The sequence below is a fragment of the Panthera leo genome, chromosome A1 (assembly GCF_018350215.1).
Source record: "Panthera leo isolate Ple1 chromosome A1, P.leo_Ple1_pat1.1, whole genome shotgun sequence".
Classification (NCBI taxonomy): domain Eukaryota; kingdom Metazoa; phylum Chordata; class Mammalia; order Carnivora; family Felidae; genus Panthera; species Panthera leo.
The window spans coordinates 1,593,523-1,617,457 of NC_056679.1; the positions used below are offsets into that span (position 1 = coordinate 1,593,523).

The 23,935-nt window shown below is 38.8% G+C and overlaps 1 protein-coding gene and 1 pseudogene across 2 annotated transcripts in view; one reads left to right on the forward strand and one right to left on the reverse strand.

Moving 5' to 3' along the window:
- IFT88 (intraflagellar transport 88) overlaps nt 1–23,935 on the forward strand; it is a 132,178-nt gene that overhangs the window by 43,269 nt on the left and 64,974 nt on the right. For both annotated transcript variants that reach the window (XM_042922561.1, XM_042921783.1), the window contains exon 14: nt 4,129–4,215. In XM_042922561.1, coding sequence (XP_042778495.1) covers nt 4,129–4,215 — 87 coding nt within the window. The remainder of the gene's footprint in view (nt 1–4,128; nt 4,216–23,935) is intronic.
- LOC122210541 lies at nt 9,206–9,350 on the reverse strand (annotated as a pseudogene).

The window sequence follows — 23,935 nt, forward strand, 5'->3', positions numbered from 1 at the left end:
ACTAGACCTGTCTCTGGAGGCAAGGGAAAATGAACTACTGGGACCTCATCAAGATAAAAAGCTTCTGGAGGCACCTGGGTGGCTCATTCAGTTAAACATCTAACTCTTGGTTTCTGCTCAGGTCATGATCTCACAGTTGTGAGATCAAGCCTTACATGGGATGCTGTGCTGACAACACTGAGCCTGCTTGGGATTCTCTCTCTGTCTTTCTCTCTGCCTCTCCTCCACATGTGTACAAACTCTCTCTCTCTCTTCAAATAAATTTTTAAAAAGTTTAAAAAGCTTCTGCACAGTGAAGGAAACCAACAAAACTAAAAGGCAACTGACGGAATGGGAGAAGATATTAGCAAGAATATGGGAGAAGATATTAGACACACCAGATACAGGGTTAGTATCAAAAATCTATAAAGAACATACCAAACTCAACACCCAAAAAACAAATAATCCCGTCAAGAAATAAACCAAAGACACGAATGAACACTTTTCCAAAGAAGACGTCCAGATGGCTAACAAACACATGAAAAGATGCTCAAGATCTCTCATCATCAGGGAAACAAATCAAAACCCCAATGAGATGCCACCTCACACCTGTGAGAATGGCTAAAATTAACTCAGGAAATAACAGATGTTGGTGAGGATGCAGAGAAAGGGGAACACTTTTGTGCTGTTGGTGGGAATGCAAATTGGTGCAGCCACTCTGGAAAACAGTATGGAGGTTCCTCAAAAAATGTGAAGTAGAACTGCCCCTTAGGGTAGCAATTGCACTACTAGGCATTTATCTAAAGGATACAGAAATGCTGATTTGAAGGGGCACCTGCACCCCAGTGTTTATAGCAGTGCTATCAACAATTAGCCAAATTATGGAAAGAACCCAATGTTTATCGACTGAAGAACGGATAAAGAAGATAAAGAATGAAATCTTGCCATTTGCAGCAATGTGGATGGAACTAGAGTGTATTATGCCAAGCAAAATAAGTCAGAGAAAGACAAATATGATTTCATTTGTGTGGAATTTAGGAAATAAAACAGGTAAACAGAAGTGAAGGGAAGGAAAAATAAAAACAGGAGCGCCTGGGTGGCTCAGTCGGTTGAGCATCCGACTCTTGATTTCCACTCGGGTTATGATCTCATGGCTTGTGAGTTCAAGCCCTTCATTGGGAATCCCTGCTTGGGATTCTCTCCTTCTCCCTCTTGCTGCCCGTCCCCTGCTTGTGCATGCACTCTCACTCCCTCGCTCTCTCAAAAGAAATAAACTTAAAAAAAAAAAACAGAAGGAGGCAAACCTTTAGAGACTCTTAAAAACAAACTGAGGGTTGCTAGGGGGGGGGGGGGCTGGGCTAAATGGGTGATGGGCATTAAGGAGGACACTTGTTTGGATGAGCACTGGGTGTCGTATGTAAGTGATGAATCACTAAATTCTACTCCTGAAACCAATACTACATGGTATGTTAACAACTTGAATTTAAATAAATAAATTTTAAAAATGCTTTTGATAAAATCTAGTGTGCTTTGATGCTAAACAAACAAAACAAACCTCAAGAGGCTAGAAGTAGAAAGGAAGTTCCTCAATCTGATAAAGGACATTTATGAAGAACCCACAGTTTGACATAATATTTAATGGTGAAAGGCTAAATGCTTTCCCCGTTAGATCAGAAACAAGATATTATTCACTCTTACCAATTCTATTCAACATTGCACTAGGGGTTCTAACTATGGAAATTAGGCAAGAAAATGAAGTAAGAGACATCCAGATTGGAAAGAAGAGTAAAACTATGTCTGTTTAGAGACCACATGATCTTATACATGGAATATCCTACATAAAATTTTAGAATCCACTAAAAAACAATTACAACTAGTAGGTTCAGCAAGCTTGCAGAGTAAGAGATCAAAATATAAGCATCAATACTGTATACTACCAGTGAAGTATCCAAAATTAAACTCGTCATTGCATTTACAGTAGCATAAAAAATAATTAGGAATAATATTAACAAATGAAATGTAAAATTTATACTCTGAAAACTATAAGACTTTGTTGAAGGATATGCTAGGTCAATGGGAAGACCTCCCATTTTTGTGGGTAGGCACTTAATGTTATGATGGCAGTCCTCCCCAAATTATTTTATATATGCAGTGTAATCCATATCAAAATCCGAGCATTGGTTTTTAGAAAGTGACAAGTTGATCCTAAAACTCATATGGAAATATAACGGATCCAAACTAGCTAAAACAGGTTGAAAAATGAAGAGCCAAGTTGGAGGGCTTATACTACAAAGCTACCCCAATCAAGCGTGGTAGTACTTTATGCTAGTTAGCATAAAGATAGACATAGAAATCAGGATAGAATTGAGAGTCCAGAAATAAGCTCTTGTATTTATAATTAACAAAAGTGCCAGGACAATTCGATGGGGGAAAAGATAGTCTTTTCAACGAATGGTGCTGGGACAATTGAATATCCTCATGGGAGAGAATGAAGTTGTGCCTCTCTCACACCATACACAAAAATTACTTTAAAATAGATCATAGACCTAACTATAAGAGCTAGAACTGTTAGGAAAAGACAAGTAATTATTACTGATCTTGTGTTAGGCAGTGACTTCTTAGATACGACACCAAAAGCACACCAAAAGGAAAAAAAAATAGGTAAATTGGACTTCATCACAATTAAAACTTTTGTTCTTCAATGGACACCATCAAGGAAGTGAAAGCCCACTGAATGGGAGAAAATTTTTGCAAACCATGTATCCAAGAAGGGACTTATTTCTCCAATATAAAAAGAACTCTTCTAACTCAATAATAAAAAGGCCAATAACCCAATTAAAAACATACAAAGGATCTGAGTAGACATTTCTTCAAACTAGGTATGCAAATGCCCAGTAAGCACTTGAAAAGATGTGTTAACTTCTATACTTAGGAAAAAGCAATTCAAAACCTCAACCAGGTACCAATTCATACCCACTTGTAGGACTGTAATCAAAAGACAGATAATAGCACATGTTGGTGAGGATGTGGAGAAATGGAAATCTTGCATGCTGGTGGCAGGAATGTAAAATGCTACAGCCGCTTTGGAAAACAGTTTGGAAGTTCCTGCAAAGGTTCTTCAGCAAAAGTTCCTCATACTTAACCCAGTATATATATATATATACTGTATATATATACAGTACTCATACTTAATATACAGTTCCTCATACTTAACCTCATACTTAACCCAGTATATATATATATATACTGTATATATATACAGTAACTTCACACAAATGTTCATAGAAGCAGCATTTATAATATCCAAAAAGTAGAAACAACCCAATGTCCACAACTGTTAAATGGATAAAGAATATATAGTCTATCCATATAATGGAATATTATTTGGCCACAAAAAGAAATGAAGGACCAATACGTGCTACAATAAACACGAACCCTGAAAACATGATAAATAAAGGAGGCAGTCACAAAAGACTGTATATCTATGATTCCATTTATATGAAAGGTACAGATTAGACAAATCTACGGAGACATGTAGTAATTCAGTTTTACCATTTACCGTACACACTGTTCTTCAGTGGTCATTTTTACCCTCTCCTTTCATGTCCATGGACAGTGCAGTTATATAGCTTCAGCTGCAGAGCTTTGTGTTTCTCCAGTGTTTCTTTTTGATTTGTCGGCATGCATTGGAAAAAAAAAAAAGAGTTGGGGCGCCTGGGTGGCTCAGTCGGTTGAGCATCCGACTTCGGCTCAGGTCATGATCTCACGGCTCGTGAGTTCGAGCCCTGCGTCGGGCTCTGTGCTGACAGCTCAGAGCCTGGAGCCTGCTTCGGATTCTGTGTCCCCCTCTCTGCCCCACCCCCGCTCCTGCTCTGTCTCTCTTTCTCTCAAAAATAAATAAACATTCAAAAAAAACTTTTTTAATTAAAAAAAAAGTTAAATTTGGTCCAGAAGGCAGTCATGCCTTGCTAGTCCCATTTCCTAGCCATGGTTGTCAACTTGACTTATGGACAGATTTCTAGTATAGCTGTCCACCATCTAGTAGACTTTGATGGTATGTTAGCTTTGACAGACAATGTTTATACTTAAAAAAATCCAAGCTCTCTATACCATGTTTCTAAATAATACTTTTTTGTTTCTTTGATACAGGAAAGCTATGGCAGAAAAATACATCATGACAGCTGCAAAACTCATTGCTCCTGTAATTGAAACATCTTTTGCTGTAGGTTATGATTGGTAAGAGAAGAAATTCAGTATAACTGGATGCTATGTTTTTATAATACATACTTTTATTGATTTTAAAATTTTATTAGAAGGGTGAGTAATTATGAATGTTTATTTCTACTTATCAGGCAAATAATACTATATGACAAAATCTATATAGGGCATTCTAAAAGCAAAAGTTTTCCTTATTGCGCATGTCATTTCTTAAGTAAAACTTTCTATCCTGAGGAATAGCTCTCACATGTAAAGGGGCTGTTGTCTCCTGGTGTAACCTGTTTTGTAAATAGAAGTGAAGAGTTGGAAAAGTCTTAGATCATTTGCTGAATGAGTAGTGAATCTTCCACCCAGTACAAGAATCCCTTTGTAGCATCCCATATAGGTAGCCATTTAATCTCTGCTTGGAGTCTTCTGGTATTCAACTCATTTGTTTCATTTCTGAACGTCTTTAAGGGGTAGAACATCTTTCTTTTGAACCCAAAGTTACCCCTCATGGAACTTTTTTCTGTGTTCTTTCAAGTAATCATGGACTCAGTCTGTGACCTCTTCTATATTGTGTCTTAGAGAATTTTAAAAATTCAAGATACATGTACCTAGTTACAGAGTCAAGTACAGAAGTATTACTGTCTTAGCTTGCTTGCTTTCTGTTTTTGTTTTATTTTAATTGTGATATAATTTACATGTAACATTACATCAGTTTCAGGTATATAACATAATGATTTGAAATTTGTGTGTATTGCAAAATGATCACAATAAGTCTGGTTAACATTTGTCACCGTACATAGTTACGATTTTTTTTCTTACGATGAGAACTTTTGAGATCTATCTTAGTAACTTTCGAACATGCAGTACTGTATTATTAACCATGATCACTATGCTATGTGTTATATCCCATGTCTTACTTTATCTTATAAACTAGAGATTTGTACCTGTTGAGCCCCTTCATCCATTTCACCCTCTTCCTACTTCCACCCTGGCAACCACCAGACTGTTCTCTGTATCTGTGAGCTTGGGTTTTGTTTTTTAGTTTTCTAATTACTTTTCATGTTCTTCCTTCCTAGATGTAACTTATGCTTTCTGCATATTTTTTTTTTATTTTTATTTTTATTTTTTTTTAATTTTTTTATTTTTTTTATTTTTTAATATATGAAATTTACTGTCAAATTGGTTTCCATACAACACCCAGTGCTCATGCCAAAAGGTGCCCTCCTCAATACCCATCACTCACCCTGCCCTCCCTCCCACCCTGCCCTCCCTCCCACCCCCCATCAACCCTCAGTTTGTTCTCAGTTTTTAACAGTCTCTTATGCTTTGGCTCTCTCCCACTCTAACCTCTTTTTTTTTTTTTTTTTTTTTTTTCCTTCCCCTCCCCCATGGGTTTCTGTTATGTTTCTCAAGATCCACATAAGAGTGAAACCATATGGTATCTGTCTTTCTCTGTATGGCTTATTTCACTTAGCATCACACTCTCCAGTTCCATCCATGTTGCTACAAAAGGCCATATTTCATTTTTTCTCATTGCCACGTAGTATTCCATTGTGTATATAAACCACAATTTCTTTATCCATTCATCAGTTGATGGACATTTAGGCTCTTTCCATAATTTGGCTATTGTTGAGAGTGCCGCTATAAACATTGGGGTACAGGTGCCCCTATGCATCAGTACTCCTGTATCCCTTGGATAAATTCCTAGCAGTGCTATTGCTGGGTCATAGGGTAGGTCTATTTTTAATTTTCTGAGGAACCTCCACACTGCTTTCCAGAGCGGCTGCACCAATTTGCATTCCCACCAACAGTGCAAGAGGGTTCCTGTTTCTCCACATCCTCTCCAGCATCTATAGTCTCCTGATTTCATTTTGGCCACTCTGGCTGGCGTGAGGTGATATCTGAGTGTGGTTTTGATTTGTATTTCCCTGATAAGGAGCGACGTTGAACATCTTTTCATGTGCCTGTTGGCCATCCGGATGTCTTCTTTAGAGAAGTGTCTATTCATGTTTTCTGCCCATTTCTTCACTGGGTTATTTGTTTTTCGGGTGTGGAGTTTGATGAGCTCTTTATAGATTTTGGATACTAGCCCTTTGTCCGATGTGTCATTTGCAAATATCTTTTCCCATTCCGTTGGTTGCCTTTTAGTTTTGTTGGTCGTTTCCTTTGCTGTGCAGCTTTCTGCATATTTTTATCGTCTCTTAGATGTTTACCCATTCTGTTTCTTACTTGGAGTCCATTTGATTCCTCGGAATACATTGTCTTCCTGGTTTAATTTGTACTGGAGGCTTCACAGGTGATCCATGATGTTTTGTTTTTATTGGTATTTCCAGTTGCCTGGCTCTCTTTTTTTGCATTGTTTGTTTCTGTTGAGGACTCAGGTTTTTCTTGGGAGTTCTCCCTTACAGAATCTCTCTCTCTCTGCTCCATTTTCTGTATGATGGTTACTGTCCTGGCCTGGTGTTAAATGTCATCTCGGGGATTACGGTCATTTCTCTCTGCTTTTTCTGCATCTGTTGAAATGATTGCATGGTTTTTATCCTTTCTCTTTTTGATGTGATGTATCATGTTGATTGATTTGCGAATATTGAACCATCCTTGCAACCCAGGAATACATTCCACTTGAACATGATGAATGATTTTTTTTTTTAATGTTTATTTATTTTTGAGAGAGAGAGAGACAGAGTGCGAGCAGGGGAGGGACAGAGAGAAAGGGAGGCACAGAATCTGAAGCAGGCTCCAGGCTCCGAGCTGTGGGCACAGAGCCCATTGTGGGTCTTGAACCCACGAACTTCAAGATCATGACCTGAACTGAAGTCAGACGCTTAACTGAGCCACCCAGGCATCCTAAATGATTTTTTACTGTGTTGTTGGATTGGGTTTGCTAATATCTTGCTGAAGATTTTTGCATCTATATTCATCAGAGGTATCGGCCTGTACTTCTCTTTTTTTGTGATGTCTGTATCTGGTTTTGATATCAGGGTAATGCAGACCTCATAGAACAAATTTGGAAATTTTCCTTCATCTTCTATTTTTTGGAATAGATGTTGGTGATAAGGATAGATATTAACTCTTCTTTAAATGTTTGGTAGAATTCACCCGTGAAGCCATCTGGTCCAGAACCTTTGTTTGTTGGGAGTTTTTTGATTACTGATTCAATTTTGTTTGCTGGTAATTGGGCTGTTCAAATTTTGTTTCTTCCTGATTCGGTTTTGGGAGGTGCAGGTTTCTATGAATTTATCCATTTCTTTTAGGTTGTCCAACTTGTTGGCATATGATTTTTCATAATATTCTCTTAATCCTTTGTAGTTCTATGGTATTGGGTTGTTATTTCTCCTTTTTCATTTCTGAATTTGTTTGAGTACTCTTTTTTTTTTTTTTTCCTTAGGCGTCTGGCTAAAGGTTTATCAGTTTTATTGATCTTTTCAAAGAACTAGCTCCTAGTTTCATTGAACTGTTCTATTGTTTGTGTGTGTGTGTGTGCATTTTTTTGTTTTGTTTTTTTTTAGTTTCTATTTCATTTATTTCTGCTCTAACCTTTATTATTTCCTTTCTTCTTCTGGTTTTGGGTGTTGTTTGTTGTTATTTTTTGGGCTCCTTTAGGTGTAAGGTTAGGTTGCTTATTTGAGATTTTTCTTCAGGTAGGTCTGTATTCCTATAAACTTCCCTTTATAAACTTCTGTTGCTTCATCCCAAAAATTTTGGATCATTTTGTTTTCATTTTTATTTATCTCCCTGTAGTTTTTGATTTCCTCTTTGATTTCTTGTTTGACCTATTCACTGTTTAGTAGCATGTTATTTAACCTGCATGTATTTGTGTTCTTTCCAGATTTTTTTTCTTGTGGTTGATTTCTAATTTCATAGCACTGTGGTCAGAAAAGATGCATGGAATGACTTTGATCTTTTTGCATTTGTGGAGACCTGTTTTATGGCGTAATATGTGATCTGTTGCGGAATATGTTCCAGGTCACTGGAAAAGAATGTGTGTTCTGCTGTTTTAGGATGAATATGTCTGTTAAGTCCATCTGGTCCAGTGTGTCATTCAAAGCCATTGTTTCCTTGTTGATTTTCTGTTTAGATGATCTGTCTGTTGATGTAATTACTATCAATTATTTCTTTTTTATGTTTGTTATTAACTGTTTTATGTATTTGGGTACTTCTACATTGGGTGCCTAAATATTTACAATTGTTATATCTTCTTTTTTTTTTTAATTTTTGTTTTAATGTTTATTTATTTTTGAGACAGAGAGAGACAGAACATGAACGAAGGAGGGTCAGAGAGAGAGGGAGACACAGAATCTGAAGCAGGCCCCAGGCTCTGATCTGTCAGCACAGAGCCTGACATGGGGCTCGAACTCACGGACCATGAGATCATGACCTGAGCCGAAGTCAGTCGCTTAACCGACTGAGCCACCCAGGAGCCCCTACAATTGTTATATCTTCTTATTGGATTGTCCCCTTATTGATTATTTAGTGTACTTGTTTGTGTTTTGTTACAATCTTTGTTTTAAAATCTGTTTTGTCCGATATAAATAGTATTGCTATCCCGGCTTTCTTTTCACATCTATTTGAGTGATAAATGCTTCTTCTCTATCTCTTCACTTTCTTTTTTTTTTTTTCTTTTCAGGTTTTGAAACTTTTTATTTGCATATTTAAAAAATTGTGCATTCCAGTAATTAAAATCATTTGAGCAAAAAAAATGGCACTCTGATTAAACTACATTTTACAGCCTGCAGGATTCCTTGGACCAGCTTGATTTATGCCCTAGATTTCACTGTTGTTTTACACAGCTTCTTCCTTACCAGAATGCAAACTCTTTTCCTTCCCTGCTAGCCAGATAGATGGGAGAGGCAGGCATGGCCTTCATTGTCGGTAGTTCTCTTCTTTGATGTGGAAAGGGCAACACAGTCATTTAAACTTGATCCGATCTCTTTGTATTTTACAAAGTTAAACAGCTAAAAGAAGTAAAATAAGAAGGCAGTGCTTGTGGAATGCACAGTGCATACTGGTGGTGCATGCCTCATGATTCACCTGCTAGCGTCTCCTGTTTAGCTGTTTCTTTTGAAGGCTGTGGAGTTTTCTCTTGCATTTATCTTCTTCAATTTTGACTTATTGAATTTCTCAATCTCAGTCATACTGGGTTTGTCAGACATGGTTGCAGAGAGGCTGAGCAAGGTGCACGAACGAGCAAAGTCCAGTCTCCACAGTGGCTGCCACTGAGTGTGCATCCCTTCACTTTCAATCCACATGTGTCTTTAGGTCTGAAATGAGGCTCTTTCTAGGCAGTGTAGGTCTGGGATCCGTGTAATGTCCAGGTAGGTCTTGTTTTCTCATTCACTCCATCACACTTTGTCTTTTGATTGGAGTGTTTAGCCTGTTTACATTCAAAGTCATTATTGATACATATGTATTTATTGCCATTTTGTTACATGTTTTATGGTTGTTTTTACAGTTTTTCTCCATTCCTTTCTTCTCTTGCTCTCTTCTTTCATGATTACTTGGCTTTCTTTAGTCATATACTTGGACTTCTTCTCTTTATTTTCTGTATATCTGTTAGTAGTTTTGACTTGTGGTTACCATTAGGTATGTATATAACTTCTTGTTCATATGGCAGTCTGTATTAAGTTGATGGTCACTTAAATTTGAGCCCATTCTTTTTTTTTTTTTAAGTTTATTTATTTACTTTGAGAAGGGGAGAGAGAAAGAGAGTGCAAGCCAAGGAGGGGCAGAGAACGAGGGAGAGAGAGAGATCCCAAGCAGGCTCCATGCTGTCAGTGCAGAGTCTGATGTGGGGCTTAATCTCATGAATTATGAGATCATGACCTAAGCTAAGATCAAGAGTTGGATGCTTAACCGACTGAGCCATCCAGGCTCAGAACCCATTCTTTACTCTTCTCCTCTCTACATTTTAGGTATATGGTGGCATACTTTATGTCCCTTTATTTTGTGAATCCCTTGAGTGATATTTACAGAGAACTTGTTTTTATTGCTTTTTTGATTCCTACTTTTCTTATTCTTGCTTATGGTCTTTTCACTCAAAGAGTCCCCTTTAACATTTCTGGGAAACTCTTTATCTCTCCTTCTATTCTGAATGATAGCCTTGCTAGGTCTAGTGTTCTTGTCTGCACATTTTTTCCTTTGAGCACTTTGGATATATCATGCTACTCCCTTCTGGCCTGCTAAGTTTCTGTTGAAAAATCTGCTGACAGCCTTATGGGCTTTCCCTTGTAGGTGACTGACTTCTTTTCTCTTGCTGCTTTTAAATTTTTTCCTTACTCACTACTTTTTGCCATTTTAATTACTATGTGTCTTGGCGTGGAACTTCTTTGGTTACATTTTGTTGGGGGATCTGGATTTCTGTTTCCTTCTCCAGATTCTGGAAGTTTTCAACTATTTCTTCAAATACATTTTCTGTCCCCTTTGCTTTCTCTTGTCTTTCTGGGATCCCTGTCATGTCATGTTATTACATTTGATGGTATCACTGAATTGCCTAAGTCTGTTCTTCTTTTGCAAAAATTTTTTTCCTCATCTGCTCAGCTTGATTACTTTCACTTACTCCATCCTGTAGGGTCAGTGATTGGTTCTTCTGCCTCGTCTAGCCTACTATTTATACTATCTAATGTATTTTTAATTTCATTTATTGTATTCTTCATTTCTGATTGATTCTTTTATATCTCATCATTAGGGGTCTCACTTATGTCCTCCACTTCTGTCAAGTCCAGTGAGTATCTTTATGATCATTACTTTAAATTCTCTATCAGGCATATTATTTACCTCTGTTTCACTTAGGTCTCTTGCTGTGATATTCTCCTGTTCTTTTGTTTGGGACATACTCCTCTGTCTCCTCAGTTTGTCTCTCTGTGTCTGTTTCAGTGTGTGACAAAAGTCAGGCTGTCCCCTGTTCTTTAGAGCATTGGCCTTATTTTTTTTATGTTTATTTATTTATTTTGAGAGAAAGAGAGAGAGCAGGGGAGAGGAAGAGAGAGCGAGGGAAAGAGAGAATCTCAAGCAGGCTCCGCGCTGTCGGCACAGAGCCTGATGCAGGGATCAGTCTCACAAACTGTGAGATCATGACCTAAGCCAGAATCAAGAGTCAGATACTGAACCTATTGAGCCACCCAGGCACCCCTAGAGTACTGGTCTCGTAAAGAAGTGGTCTCGTAAGCCGTGCCGTGCAGTGTTCCCTGTTTACGACACCCTGGTGCTTCAGAGAATGCCTCCTGTGTGTGATGCGTGTGCCCTGCTGTGTGGCTGAGCCACTTTCTCCTTCGCCAGTGGCTCCCTTTGCCTTTGTGGTGTGGTGGGCCAGTCTGGAGAGGCCTTGGGCTCCAGTCGAGGCAGAACAAGCATTTGCCAGAGATGCGGTAGCACCAAACTGCAGGACGCTTTCCCTGTGTTGTCCCCTGAGAAGCTTTCACCGGTTCGCAGGGCCTGCAGTTGGACCAGTTGTCTGCCGCCAGCCCACGGCTGGGGCCTCCATCTGACTGGTGTGTGTGTGTGGTTATTTTTCCCAGTCTCCGGGGCAGAAGTCACCTTGGAGTGGTGCTGGCCGCTGTAGGGGCTGCTTGCACACTACCAGGCCTGCGGCACCATCCTGTATGGGCTCTGGCCAAGAGTGTACTGGAGAGGGCAGATCTGCTGAAGCACAGCGGAGGGCAGAGGGCCTGGCATGCGGGCAGGCTTTGGGTGCCGTGGGTCATCTGGGGGAGGGGCCCCGCAGCATCCAGACTAAGGCGGGCTGTCGAAAGGGGTACACTGGCAGAAGCACAACGTGCAGGGATAGAGGCAGCGGTGTGAGCAAGTCCCGTGGGTGGATGTGCGTTTATGTTGGGCCGGTGGAGGGAAATGGTGCTGCCAGTTGAGGGTTGACCTGGTGCTGGGATGGTCTGGAGGCTTGAGGCTAGTAGCTAGCCTGGTGCTGAGGTGGCTTGAAAGCTTGAGGACACAGTAGTCATCCTGTGTCTAGGCCTAGTCGTACTATCTCCGGGTTTACAGGTGCTGATTGGAAGCATTGGGCCAAAGTTGCTGCCTGGGAGCTGGCGGATGCTGGGATGTGCCAGGAGCCTGGGTTCGTGGGAGCTGGCTGGGGAGCTGGCTGGGAACCTGGGGCCGTGGAGGTTGCCTGGAACCACCGGGGCCTACTGGTGCCCATTGGGCCAGGGACTTAGGTTTGCAGGAGCCACTTGTAGCCACTAGAGCCGATAGGCACTGGGGCAAGCGGGCCACCTGGTTTCACAGGCACTACCAAGGAGCCACCTAACGATGTAGAATCCCACAGGCACCAGGGTGGGCAGCGGCCTGGATTCACAGGAGACTGCCAGAGCCATTAAGGGCAATGAGAGTCACTCTGGTGCTGGGGCAGGCTGGACTGGAGGCTGTGGTGAAGTCAGACACTTACTTTACTCAACTTCTCTCACAGAAAGGCCCCTTTCTCCATGCTGAGCTGTCTGGGCTCAAAGGAGAGGCAAAGAGGGTGTGTGATTCTATCTATCCTATCTTTTCATATAGCTCACCTCCACCCAGGTGGTGTAATCCCTCATGTAGAATCCTTAGCTCTTGTGGAAGTATTTTCATGCATGGATAGATCTTAAAATTGATATTTCTGGGAGGATACAGGCACTAGAAATTCCTATACCACCATTTTGCTGACATTGATCCTCCAGTAGAAAACTAATAGAAGTGTTAGTTTTTGCCAACAAACATAGTGTTCATAACACACTTGTTATAACACATGGGTATTTTAAAGACTCCGTTTATAACCTAAAATGTATTAAGTCCTATTTCTTTATGTGTTAACTAGGTAGGCGTTCATTTCCCTACATGGAACTTGGCAGTTGAAAAAAAAAAATTTACCAAAGCTCAGGTTACATGAAAGCCCATGTTTCTAGTAACTTTGAAGAAAGATGTAAAGCTTACATCATATTTTTCAGAAACTTTACTCTATATGTGTATGTGGACATGGGTGCATATAGTGTACATTTTATGTGGCTATACACATACGGAACCCATGTGCATATCTGTCTCTCCACCTATCTGCTTATCTGTCTATGTTTTTAAATGCAGGGCTGTGCTGTTTACAGTCAACATCAGAGCCTTTGCCTGGGGTTACGAGATGTTTCATATGTAGGAAAACATTCCATAATGGTTCTTTGTGGGTGTCATACTTCCTCCGTGTCTGCTTTCCTCAAATGTCTTGTTCTTTGTAAAAAACTAAAGAAGAGGCTTTTTAAGATATAAATAACATCTGCTCAATGTCTGGATAATTTTTAGGACTTGAAATTAACATAAAGAAACATTTAAACTAAGCTATCGGATTTCTGTTCCATTTGAATAATATTTCTATTATATCATCAAGACAGAACTCAGTATAGAGTCTTCTGTTTCACCTTAGACCTGGAGCCGTTAGACCAGTTCCTTGTATTTTATGTTAAATCATTCAGTAAAAGGGAACCAGTTTTGAAATTTAAAGACTATTATTTTTCTATTCATTCAGACCTAGCTTTTTAAGGCTGATTTACATTAAAGACTTTTTAAAATGATATTAATGTGGCTATTTAAAAAAAAGGCACCTGAGTGGCTCTTTCGGTTGAGCGTCTGACTCATGATTTCAGCTCAGGTCACTATCCCACGGTTGTGGGATTGAGCCCCGTGTCAGTCTCCAAACTGAGCATGGAATCTGCTTAGGACTCTCTCTCTCGATGAAGAGATTCCCAGACAAACAAAAATGAAAGGAGTGTGTGATCACTAAACCAGCCCTTCAAGAAATTTTAAGGGGGACTATTTGAGTGGAGAAAAAACAAAATGAAACAAAAAAGGACAAAAGCAACAAAGACTAGAAAGGATCGGAGAACATCACCAGAAACTCCAACTCTATAGGCAACACTATGGCACTAAATTCATATTTTTCAGTAATCACCCTAAATGTAAATGGACTAAATGCTCCAATCAAAAGACATAGGGTATCAGAATGGATTAAAAAAAAAAAAAAGGGCCATCTATATGCTGCCTACAAGAGACTCATTTTAGACACCTGGAAGATTGAAAGTAAGGGGATGGAGAACCATTTATCATGTTAATGGACATCAAAAGAAAGTTGGAGTAGCCATACTTCTATCAGACAAACTAGATTTTAATGTTTATTTATTTACGAGAGAGACAGAGAGCAAGTGGGGAAGGTCAGAGAGAGGGGGGGACAGAGGATCCAAAGTGGGCTCTGCACTGACAGCAGCGAGCCCGATGCAGGGCTCGAACTCAGAAACTGAGATCATGACCTGAGCCGAAGTTGGATGCTCAAATAACCGAGCCACCTCAGCGCCCCCGGACAAACTGGATTTTGAAACAAAGACTGTAACAAGAGGTGAAGAAGGGCATTATATCATATAACTAAGGGGTCTATCCACCAGTAAGATCTAACAGTTGTAAATATTTATGCCCCCAACAAAGGAACACCCAAACATATAAGTCCATTAATCACAAACATAAACTCATTGATAATAATACCATAATAGTAGGGGACTTTAACACTCCACTTATAGCAATGGACAGATCACCTAAGCAGAAAACCAACAAGGAAACACTGGCTTTGAATGGCACACTGGACCAGATGGACTTAACAGTTTACATTCAGAATATTTCATCCCAAAGCATCAGAATACACATTCTTTTCAAGTGTACATGGAACATTCTCCAGAATAGATCACATGCTGTGGCACAAATCAGCCCTCAGCAAGTACAAAAAGATTGAGATCATCCCTTGCATATTTTCAGACTATAACACTATGAAACTTCTATAGATATCAATCACAAGAAAAAAATTGGAAAGACCACGAATACTTTGAGATTAAAGAACATTTTACTAAAGAAAGAATGGGTTAACCAAGAAATTAAAGAGGAAATGAAAAAGTACATGGAAGCCAGTGAAAATGAAAACATGACAGCCCAAAACCTCTGGGATGTAGCAAAGGCAGTCATAAGAGGGAAGTATATAGCAATCCAGGCCTTCCTAAAGAAGGAAGAAATGTCTCAAATACACAACCTAATCTTAACACCCAAAGGAGCTGGAAAATGGAAAAATAACAGCAAATAAAGCCCCAAAACAGCAGTAGAAGGGAAATAATAAAGATTAGAGCAGAAACCAATGATATTAAAAAAACAAAACAAAACAGCAGAACAGATCAACGAAAACAGGATCTGGATCTTTGAAAGAATTAACAAAATTGATAAACCCCTAGCCAGATTTATTAAAAAGAAAAAGGAAAGGACCAAAATAAATAAAATCATGAATGAAAGCAGAGACATCACAACCAACACTGTAGAAATACAAACAATAATAAGAGAATATTATGAACAATTATATACCAACAAATTGAGCAATCTGGAAGAAATGGAAAAATTCCTAGAAATATAAACTACCAAAACTGAATCAGGAAGAAATAGAAAATTTGAACAGAGCTATAACCAGTGAAGAAATTGAATTAGTAATAAAAAATCTCCTAACAAACAGGAGTCCAGGGCCAGATGGCTTTCCAGGGAATTCTACCAAACATTTAAAGAAGACTTAACACCTATTCTTTTGAAGCTGTTCCAAAAAATAGAAATGGAAGGAAAACATCCAAACTCATTCAAGGCCAGCATTACCTTGATTCCAAAACCAAAGTCCCCACTAAAGAGGAAAACCACAGACCAATCTCCGTGATGAACATGGATGCAAAAATTCTCAACAAGATACTAGCAAACCAAATCCAACAATACATTTAAAGAATTATTCATCATGATCAAGTGGGATTTATTCCTGGGCTGCAGGGCTTGTTCAATATCCACAAATCAATGTGATATATCACATTAATAAAAGAAAGGGTAAGAATCATATGATCCTCTTGATAGATGCAGAAAAAGCATTTAACAAAATACAGCATCTTTTCTTGATAGAAACCCTCAAGAAAGTAGGCATAGAAAGAACATACCTCAACATCCTAAAGGCCGTGTACAAAAGACCAACAGCTAATATCATCCTCAAGGGGAAAACTGAGAGCTTTCCCCCTAACATCAGGAACACAACAGGGATGTCCACTCTCACCACTGTTCAACACAGTGTTGGCAGTCCTAGCCTCAGCAATCAGATAAAAAGAAAGAAAAAGCATACAGATTAGCAAGGAAAAAGTCAAACTTTCACTCTTCACAGAGTGAAAACCCTGTTTTCCTTTTGGAAAACCCAAAAGACTCCACCTAAAAACTTCTAGAACTGATACATGAATCCAGCAAAGTCGCAGGATATAAAATCTATGTACAGATATCAGTTGCATTTCTATACACCAATAATGAAGCAGCAGAAAGAGAAATCAAGGAATCGATCTCATTTACAATTGTACCAAAACCCATAAAATACCTAGGAATAAGCATAACCAAAGAGGTAAAAGATCTGTATGCTGAAAACTATAGAAAGCTTATATAAGAAATTAAAGAAGACATAAAGAAATGGAAAGGCATTCCATGCTCATGGATTAGAACAAATACTGTTAAAATGTTGATGCTACCCAAAGCAATCTACATATTCAATGCAATCCCTATCAAAATAATACCAGCATTCCTCAAGAGCTAGAACAAACCATCATAAAATTTGTATGGAACCAGAAAAGACCCTGAATAGCCAAAGTAATGATGAAAAAGAAAACCAAAGCTGGAGGCATCACAATTTTGGACTTCAAGTTGTGTTACAAACCTGTAATCATCAAGAAAGTGTGGTACTGGCACAAAAACAGATGCAGAGATCAATGGAACAGAATAGAGAACCCAGAAATGGACCCACACATCTATAGCCAACTAATCTTTGACAAGCAGGGAAGACTATCCAATGGAAGAAACAGTCTCTTCAGCAAATGGTGTTGGGAAAACTGGACAGAGACCTGCAGAAGAATGAATCTGGACCACTTTCTTACACCATACACAAAAATAAACTCAAAATCGATAAAAGACAAATGTGAGACAGGAAACCATCATCCTACAGGAGAAAACAGGCAACAACCTCTTTGACCTTGGCTGCAGCAATTTCTAATTAGACATATCTCTGAAGTCAAGGGAAACAAAAACAAAAATGAACTACTGGGACCCCATCAAGATAAAAAGCTTCTGCATGGTGAAGGAAACCATCAACAAAACTAAAAGGCAACCAATGGAATGGGAGAAGATATTTGCAAATGATGTATCAGATAAAGGGTTAGTATCCAAAATCTATAAAGAATTTATCAAACTCAAAACCCAAAAAACAAATAATCCAGTGAAAAATGGACCAAAGACATGAATGAACACTTTTCCAAAGAACACATCCAGATGGCTAACAGGTACATGAAAAGATGCTCAACATCATTCATCATCAGGTAAATACAAATTAAAAAAAAAAAAACTGCAATGAGATACCACCTCACACCTGTCACAATGGCTAAAATTAACAACTCGGGAAACAACAGATGTTAGCGAGGATGCGGAGAAAGGGGAACACTTTTGCACAGCTGGTGGGAATGCAAACTGGTGCAGCCATTCTGGAAAACAATATGAAGGTTCCTCAAAACAGTTAAAAATAGAGCTAGCTTATGACCCAGCAATTGCACATTGTAGTGTTTATCTAAAGGATACAAAAATGCTGATTGGAAGGGGCATATGGACCCCAATGTTTATGGCAGTACTATCAATAATAGCCAACCTGTGGAGAGCCCAAATGTCCATCGACTGATGAATGGATACAGAAGTGATACACACACACACACACACACACACACACACACACACACACACACCACCCCCACCCCCGCAATGGAATATTACTCAGCAATCAAAAAGAATGAAATCTTATTATTTGCAACAACATGGTTGGAAGTAGAGTGTATTATGCTAAGTTGAATAAGTTAGAGAAAGATAATATATGATTTCACTCATGTGGAATTTAAGAAACAAAACAGATGAACATAGGGGTAGGGAAGGAAAAAATAAGTTAAAAACAGGCAAACCATAGGAGAGTCTTAAATTCAGAGAACAAACTGAGGGTTGCTGGAGGGGTGTTTGGTGGGCAGATGGGCTAAATGAGTGATGGGCACTAAGAAGGGCACTTGTGGTGAGCAGTGGGTGTTATATGTAAGTGATGAATCACTAAATTCTACTCCTGAAACCATTATTACACTATATGTTAACTAACTTGGATTTAAATAAAATTTTAAAAATTCTTTCTCCCTCTGTCCCTCTCCCACTTGAGGAATCTATATATATATAATTTTTTTTAATTTTTAAAAATTTAAATAAAAAAAGAAAAAGGAAAATTCAGTCTTGACATTATTTGGATTTTTCAATTATATATCATTCTGTCATTCTTACTATATTTTGTTAATTCATTTAATATAGGGTTAAAATTATTTTTAACCTTGTGGTGTAATGTAAAGCACATAAAAATTGTACAAAATAATAACATCAGCTCAGTGATTTATCACACAGCAAACACCTATGTCATTACATAGCTTAGATAAATAACATTTAAAGAAGAGAACACCCAGGGGCGCCTGGGTGGCTCAGTCGGTTAAGCGGCCGACTTCAGCTCAGGTCACGATCTCGCGGTCCGTGAGTTCGAGCCCCTCGTCGGGCTCTGGGCTGACGGCTCAGAGCCTGGAGCCTGCTTCCGATTCTGTGTCTCCCTCTCTCTCTGCCCCTCCCCCGTTCATGCTCTGTCTCTCTCTGTCTCAAAAATAAATAATAAAAAAAAAGTTAAAAAAAAAAATTTAAAGAAGAGAACATAGCACCTTAGAAGCTCTGCTGAGCCTATCCCAGACCCTGCCCCTCCCATGTTGAAGGGTGACAGGTGTCTCCAGAGAAATGGTAAATCACTTCCTAGCATTTCTACATACTTTAACCACACAACCAGGCATTCCTAAACACTATAATTTAGTTTTGCATTCTTTTAAACATTATATAGGTGGACTCGTACCATGCCTGTTGTTTTGTGTCTGGTGTGTTTTACTCTATAGCAGTTGGCAATGTTGTTGCATGTAGCTCTGGTTTGTTCATTTTCATTGCTGTGTACTGGTATAACCATACAATGGAATATTATTCTCGACCATGAGAAACTGAGGTAAGTTTGTTATAGACCCTAGGGGAAGTACACAGCATACCTGGCAATGCCACCCAGGGAAGTCAAGACAGATACAGGCAGAGAGAGGCAGGACCTGGGGCACATGCCTTACTAGCATCTGTGGGTGGAGTGTTCTGGGGCTCATGGCATAAGGCCAGATGGGTCCATTCAAACCAAAGAGTAGGGGCGTCAGGAAGCTCCATGAGGGTCTGTGTAGGGGGTGCATAAGGGGAAGGCCTTGGGAGGTGGGGGAGACTGTTTATCACAAGGACTTTTGGGGAAGTCCTATCAGGAACTTAGATTTGCTTGGTGCTCTACAGATTGCTGCCTGGGACACGTACTTGTGTTAGAGGCTAGTGTTAGTTTTTGGTCCCAACAGGCCACGTGGCCAAACAAGATGGACGCCAAGGTAGCAGTACGGCACAGTAGCTTAGCGAAGATCTGGACAGTGTTTTTCAAATGATTTCTTTTAGTCTGCAGCTTGTCTGTCACTTCTCTTGACCTACTGGGGAAATAATTGGGATTTTATTGAAATCCAATGATCAGGCTGGAGAGAACTGACATCTTTAAGATGTTTACTTTTCAAATCCGTAAGTACAATACATTCCTCCATTTAGGTCTTTGTAATTTCTTTGAAATACTTTTTAGTTTTAAGTCTAGAGATCTGCATGTCTTTTGTTACATTTATTCCTACACGTTTGATGTTTCTGATGGCATACAGCATAGTTTTAAAATTTTGTTTTCTACTTGTGCATTTCTTGTATGTAGATATACAGTTGAATTTTAGTGATATTTATCCACTGACCTTATTAATAAATTTACTTTTTCAGATAGTCATCTCTAGATTCTTTTGGGTTATCTAAATACACATTTATTCTATCTGCAGATAATGACACTTTTCTTTCTTTCTAGTCAATCTTTATGCTTCTTTCTGTTTGTTTTCTTGCTTCATTACACTGGCTGTGATGTCCAGTTCAGTGCTGAATAGAAGTGGTGATATAGTAGGCATTTTTGTTTTTTCCTGAATTCACAGGGTTAAAACTTTTCACAACCTGCCATTATGTATGATGTTTGCTATTGGATTCTTGTAAATACTCTATCAAATTAAGGAATTTTTACTTTTGTTTCTGGTCAGGCTAAGAATTTTTATCAATTCTTATCAATTTAACTCCACTTGATTGTGATGTATTATCCTTTTAAAATATCACTGGATTTGATTTGCTAATCAGTACCTAAGCATTTTCCCATCCATATTAATGAGAAGGATGAGGTTTGTATTTTTAAAAATAATGTCTCTGGGGGTACCTGGGTGGCTCAGTCAGTTACGCGTCCGACTTCAGCTCAGGTCATGATCTGTCTCATAACTCATAAGTTTGAGCCCTGCATCGGGCTCTGTGCTGATAGCATGGAGCCTGCTTCAGATTCTCTGTCTTGCTCTCTTTCTCTCTGCCTCTCCCCCGTTCACTCTCTTTCTCAAAAATAAATAAAACATTTTTAAAAATAATGTCTTTGACTTTGTTTACAAGGTTAAGCTGACTTTATATCACAAGTTTGGATGTGGTTTCCCCCCCCCCCCCAGAGGAGTTTATGAGATTGGTATTATTTCTTTATTAAACAAATAGAGGAATTTACTAGTAAAGCTGTCTGCATTCAAAGTTGTCTTTATAGGGAGGGTTTTATTAAACAGATTCTACTTTTTTAATAATTATAACATTATTTTGACTTTCTTGTGTCACTTTGGATCAGGTGCATTTTTAAGGAATTTGTCATTTTCTTATTGATTTTTGTTTGGTTATTCTTTTAGCTATTGAGAGGGGTCTGTTAAAAGTTTTTTACTGCAGTTGTAGATTTCTACATTTCTTCTTTTAGATTATTAACTTTGCTTTATATTATTTTGAAATTATGTTATTGGTTGCATGAAGATTTAGAGGTATATCCCTGGTAGATTGATCAGTGCTGTTTTTTTTTGTTTTCAGAGTCATTCATAACTTTATTATCAGAACTTCATTTTTTTTTTTGAGAGTTTTCCTAACATGTTGAGCTTTGTGTCTTTTAAGTCCAAAGAGTTGTTTTGTTTTGTCTTTACTTCTCTTAGAAGATCTTGAATTGACTTTACATGATGAATACAGCTATTTGGGGCTCTGATGAGTTAGCCATACTCTTTTAGCTTTAGAAACTTCTCTACAGGACATTTAGAACAAGTTCTCAAGAGCTGCCCTGGAGGGCATTCAGAAACCTCCCCCCCCCCCCCGGGGTTTATTCTCAAAAAAGCTCTTTTTCTATCCAAGCTGAAATCCCAAGGTCAAACTCATCTTCCATGACATAATTCTCTCCTATCTCTGGAAGGAATTTCTGTCTCCCTAGGCATCTGCTAGTATCCTGAAATCCCCTCCACCAGCATTCCCAAGGGTCTCAACAAAGGTATCTTCATTGTTTCTCCTAGGAAGCCGCAAAGAGGATTTCTTTTTCTGTTTTTTTTTTTTTTAATTTTTTAAAATTTACATCCAAATTAGTTAGCATATAGTGCAACAATGATTTCAGGAGTAGATTCCTTAGTGCCCCTTACCCATTTAGCCCATCCCCCTCCTACAACCCCTCCAGTAACCCTCAGTTTGTTCTCCATATTTATGAGTCTCTTCTGTTTTGTCCCCCTCCCTGTTTTTATATTACTTTTGTTTCCCTTCCCTTATGTTCATCTGTTTTGTCTCTTAAAGTCCTCATATGAGTGAAGTCCTATGACTTTTGTCTTTCTCTGACTGACTAATTTCACTTAGCATAATACCCTCCAGTTCCATCCATGTAGTTGCAAATGGCAAGATTTCATTCTTTTTGATTGCCGAGTAATACTCCATTGTATATAGATACCACATCTCCTTTATCGATTCATCTCTTGATGGACATTTGGTCTCTTTCCACACTTTGGCTATTGTTGATAGTGCTGCTATAAACATGGGGTGCATGTGTCCCTTCGAAAGAGCACACCTGTATCCCTTGGATAAATGCCTAGTAGTGCAGTTGCTGGGTCGTAGGGTAACTCCATTTTTAGTTTTTTGAGGAACCTCCATCCTGTTTTCCAGAGTGGCTGCACCAGCTTGCATTCCCAAGTGGTATTTTTATTTTCACTTTACTTTTGATGATTCTGTGTTCTTAATTTAAGGTGTGTCTCTTGTAAGCAATACAAAGTTGAGTTTCAAACTGAGTATAGATATCTCTAGAATGCCTTTCCCCAGTCTGGTTTAGATTCTCTGCCACTGCATTCTTGTGTTCCTTTGTAGTAGTTCTTACACGAACTTAATTTACTGGTCTGCATCCCCTGTAAGGGCATGAACCATATTTTGTTTATCCTTTTTTAGCCCCTGTATATTTGGTATATAATGTCTGACATCTAGTAGACATTCAACAAGTGTCAGTGGTTTCCAGATTATTAGCTTGGAGCCCTCACACCCTCATTAGCCATGTCTCCAGGCTCCTTTGTTGGGGGTGGGGCTGGGGACAGAGGGCCATTCAAAGGGGGGCCGGGCAGGCAGGGCTTCAAGTCCTCTCTCTCCACTGCAAGCAGAAGTGCTCTTTTATAAGTCAAAGATAAAATGAAAGATTCTACCTGAAGAAAGAGATCTTTTGCTTTAATGTTTTCAAATTATTTGTCCAGGCCAGTGGCTTTGAAACATTTTTGAACCAGAACCTCAGACATTTATTTTACATAGTTTACAGAAACATGTTGCATGAAACAATCGTTGCCCTTATTATGTGTATTGCCCTTTAGTATTTTCTTCTTCTCTTTTTTTAAATAAACGTCATGATCCACTAAACTGATTTCAGTTGACCTCAATTTGAAAGAAAGTCTTGGTGAAGTGGGTTTTGCTGTCAATAAAAATTGGGTTTCAGATTTTCATTTGACAGTTTGCTAGCTGTGTGATCTCAGATCTTCCGTTTTCCTATCTGTAAAACAGAGAGCATGCCTGTCTTTCAGGGTTGTTGTGGGGATTAAATGTGATAATGCTGGAGCGCCTGGGTGGCTCAGTTGGTTAAGCATCTGGCTCTTGATTTCGGCTCAGGTCATGATCTCGAGGTTCATGGGGTCGAGCCCTGCGTCAGGCTCTACGCTGACAGCGCAGAGCCTGCTTGGGACTCTCTCTCCCTCTCTCTCTGCCCCTCCCCTGCTCACGTGCATGTGTGCGCTCTCTCTCTCGCTCGCTCTCTCTAGAAAACTAAGCATTAAAAAAAAACTATTAAGTGTGATAATGCTTATGAAGGAATTAATGCAGTGCCTGATATATAGTTAAAAACAAACGTTCTGTGTCCTTTGGGGAACAGATCTATAATCGTCAAGTTTGGACACAAAACTTAAACATACTCTACAAATTCTATAGAATTTTTCTCACCATTGGAGCATTTAAGATGAAAAAATACATAGAAATACTTTTACCTGTTACAAATTAAAATTGTTTTAGTAGTTAAGTTAAAAATGAGACTATGGATATAAATCATTTAAAATACCATAAATAATTAGAAGTGACAACAAGCTAATGAAAAGTTGGGTAAAAAAATCAATAGTTGAGTAAAAAAAAAAAATCAGTTTAGAACTGAAGAATTTAGTAACTTACTGCCTGCATCGGAAGAAATCAAGTGCTTAGCCTTAGA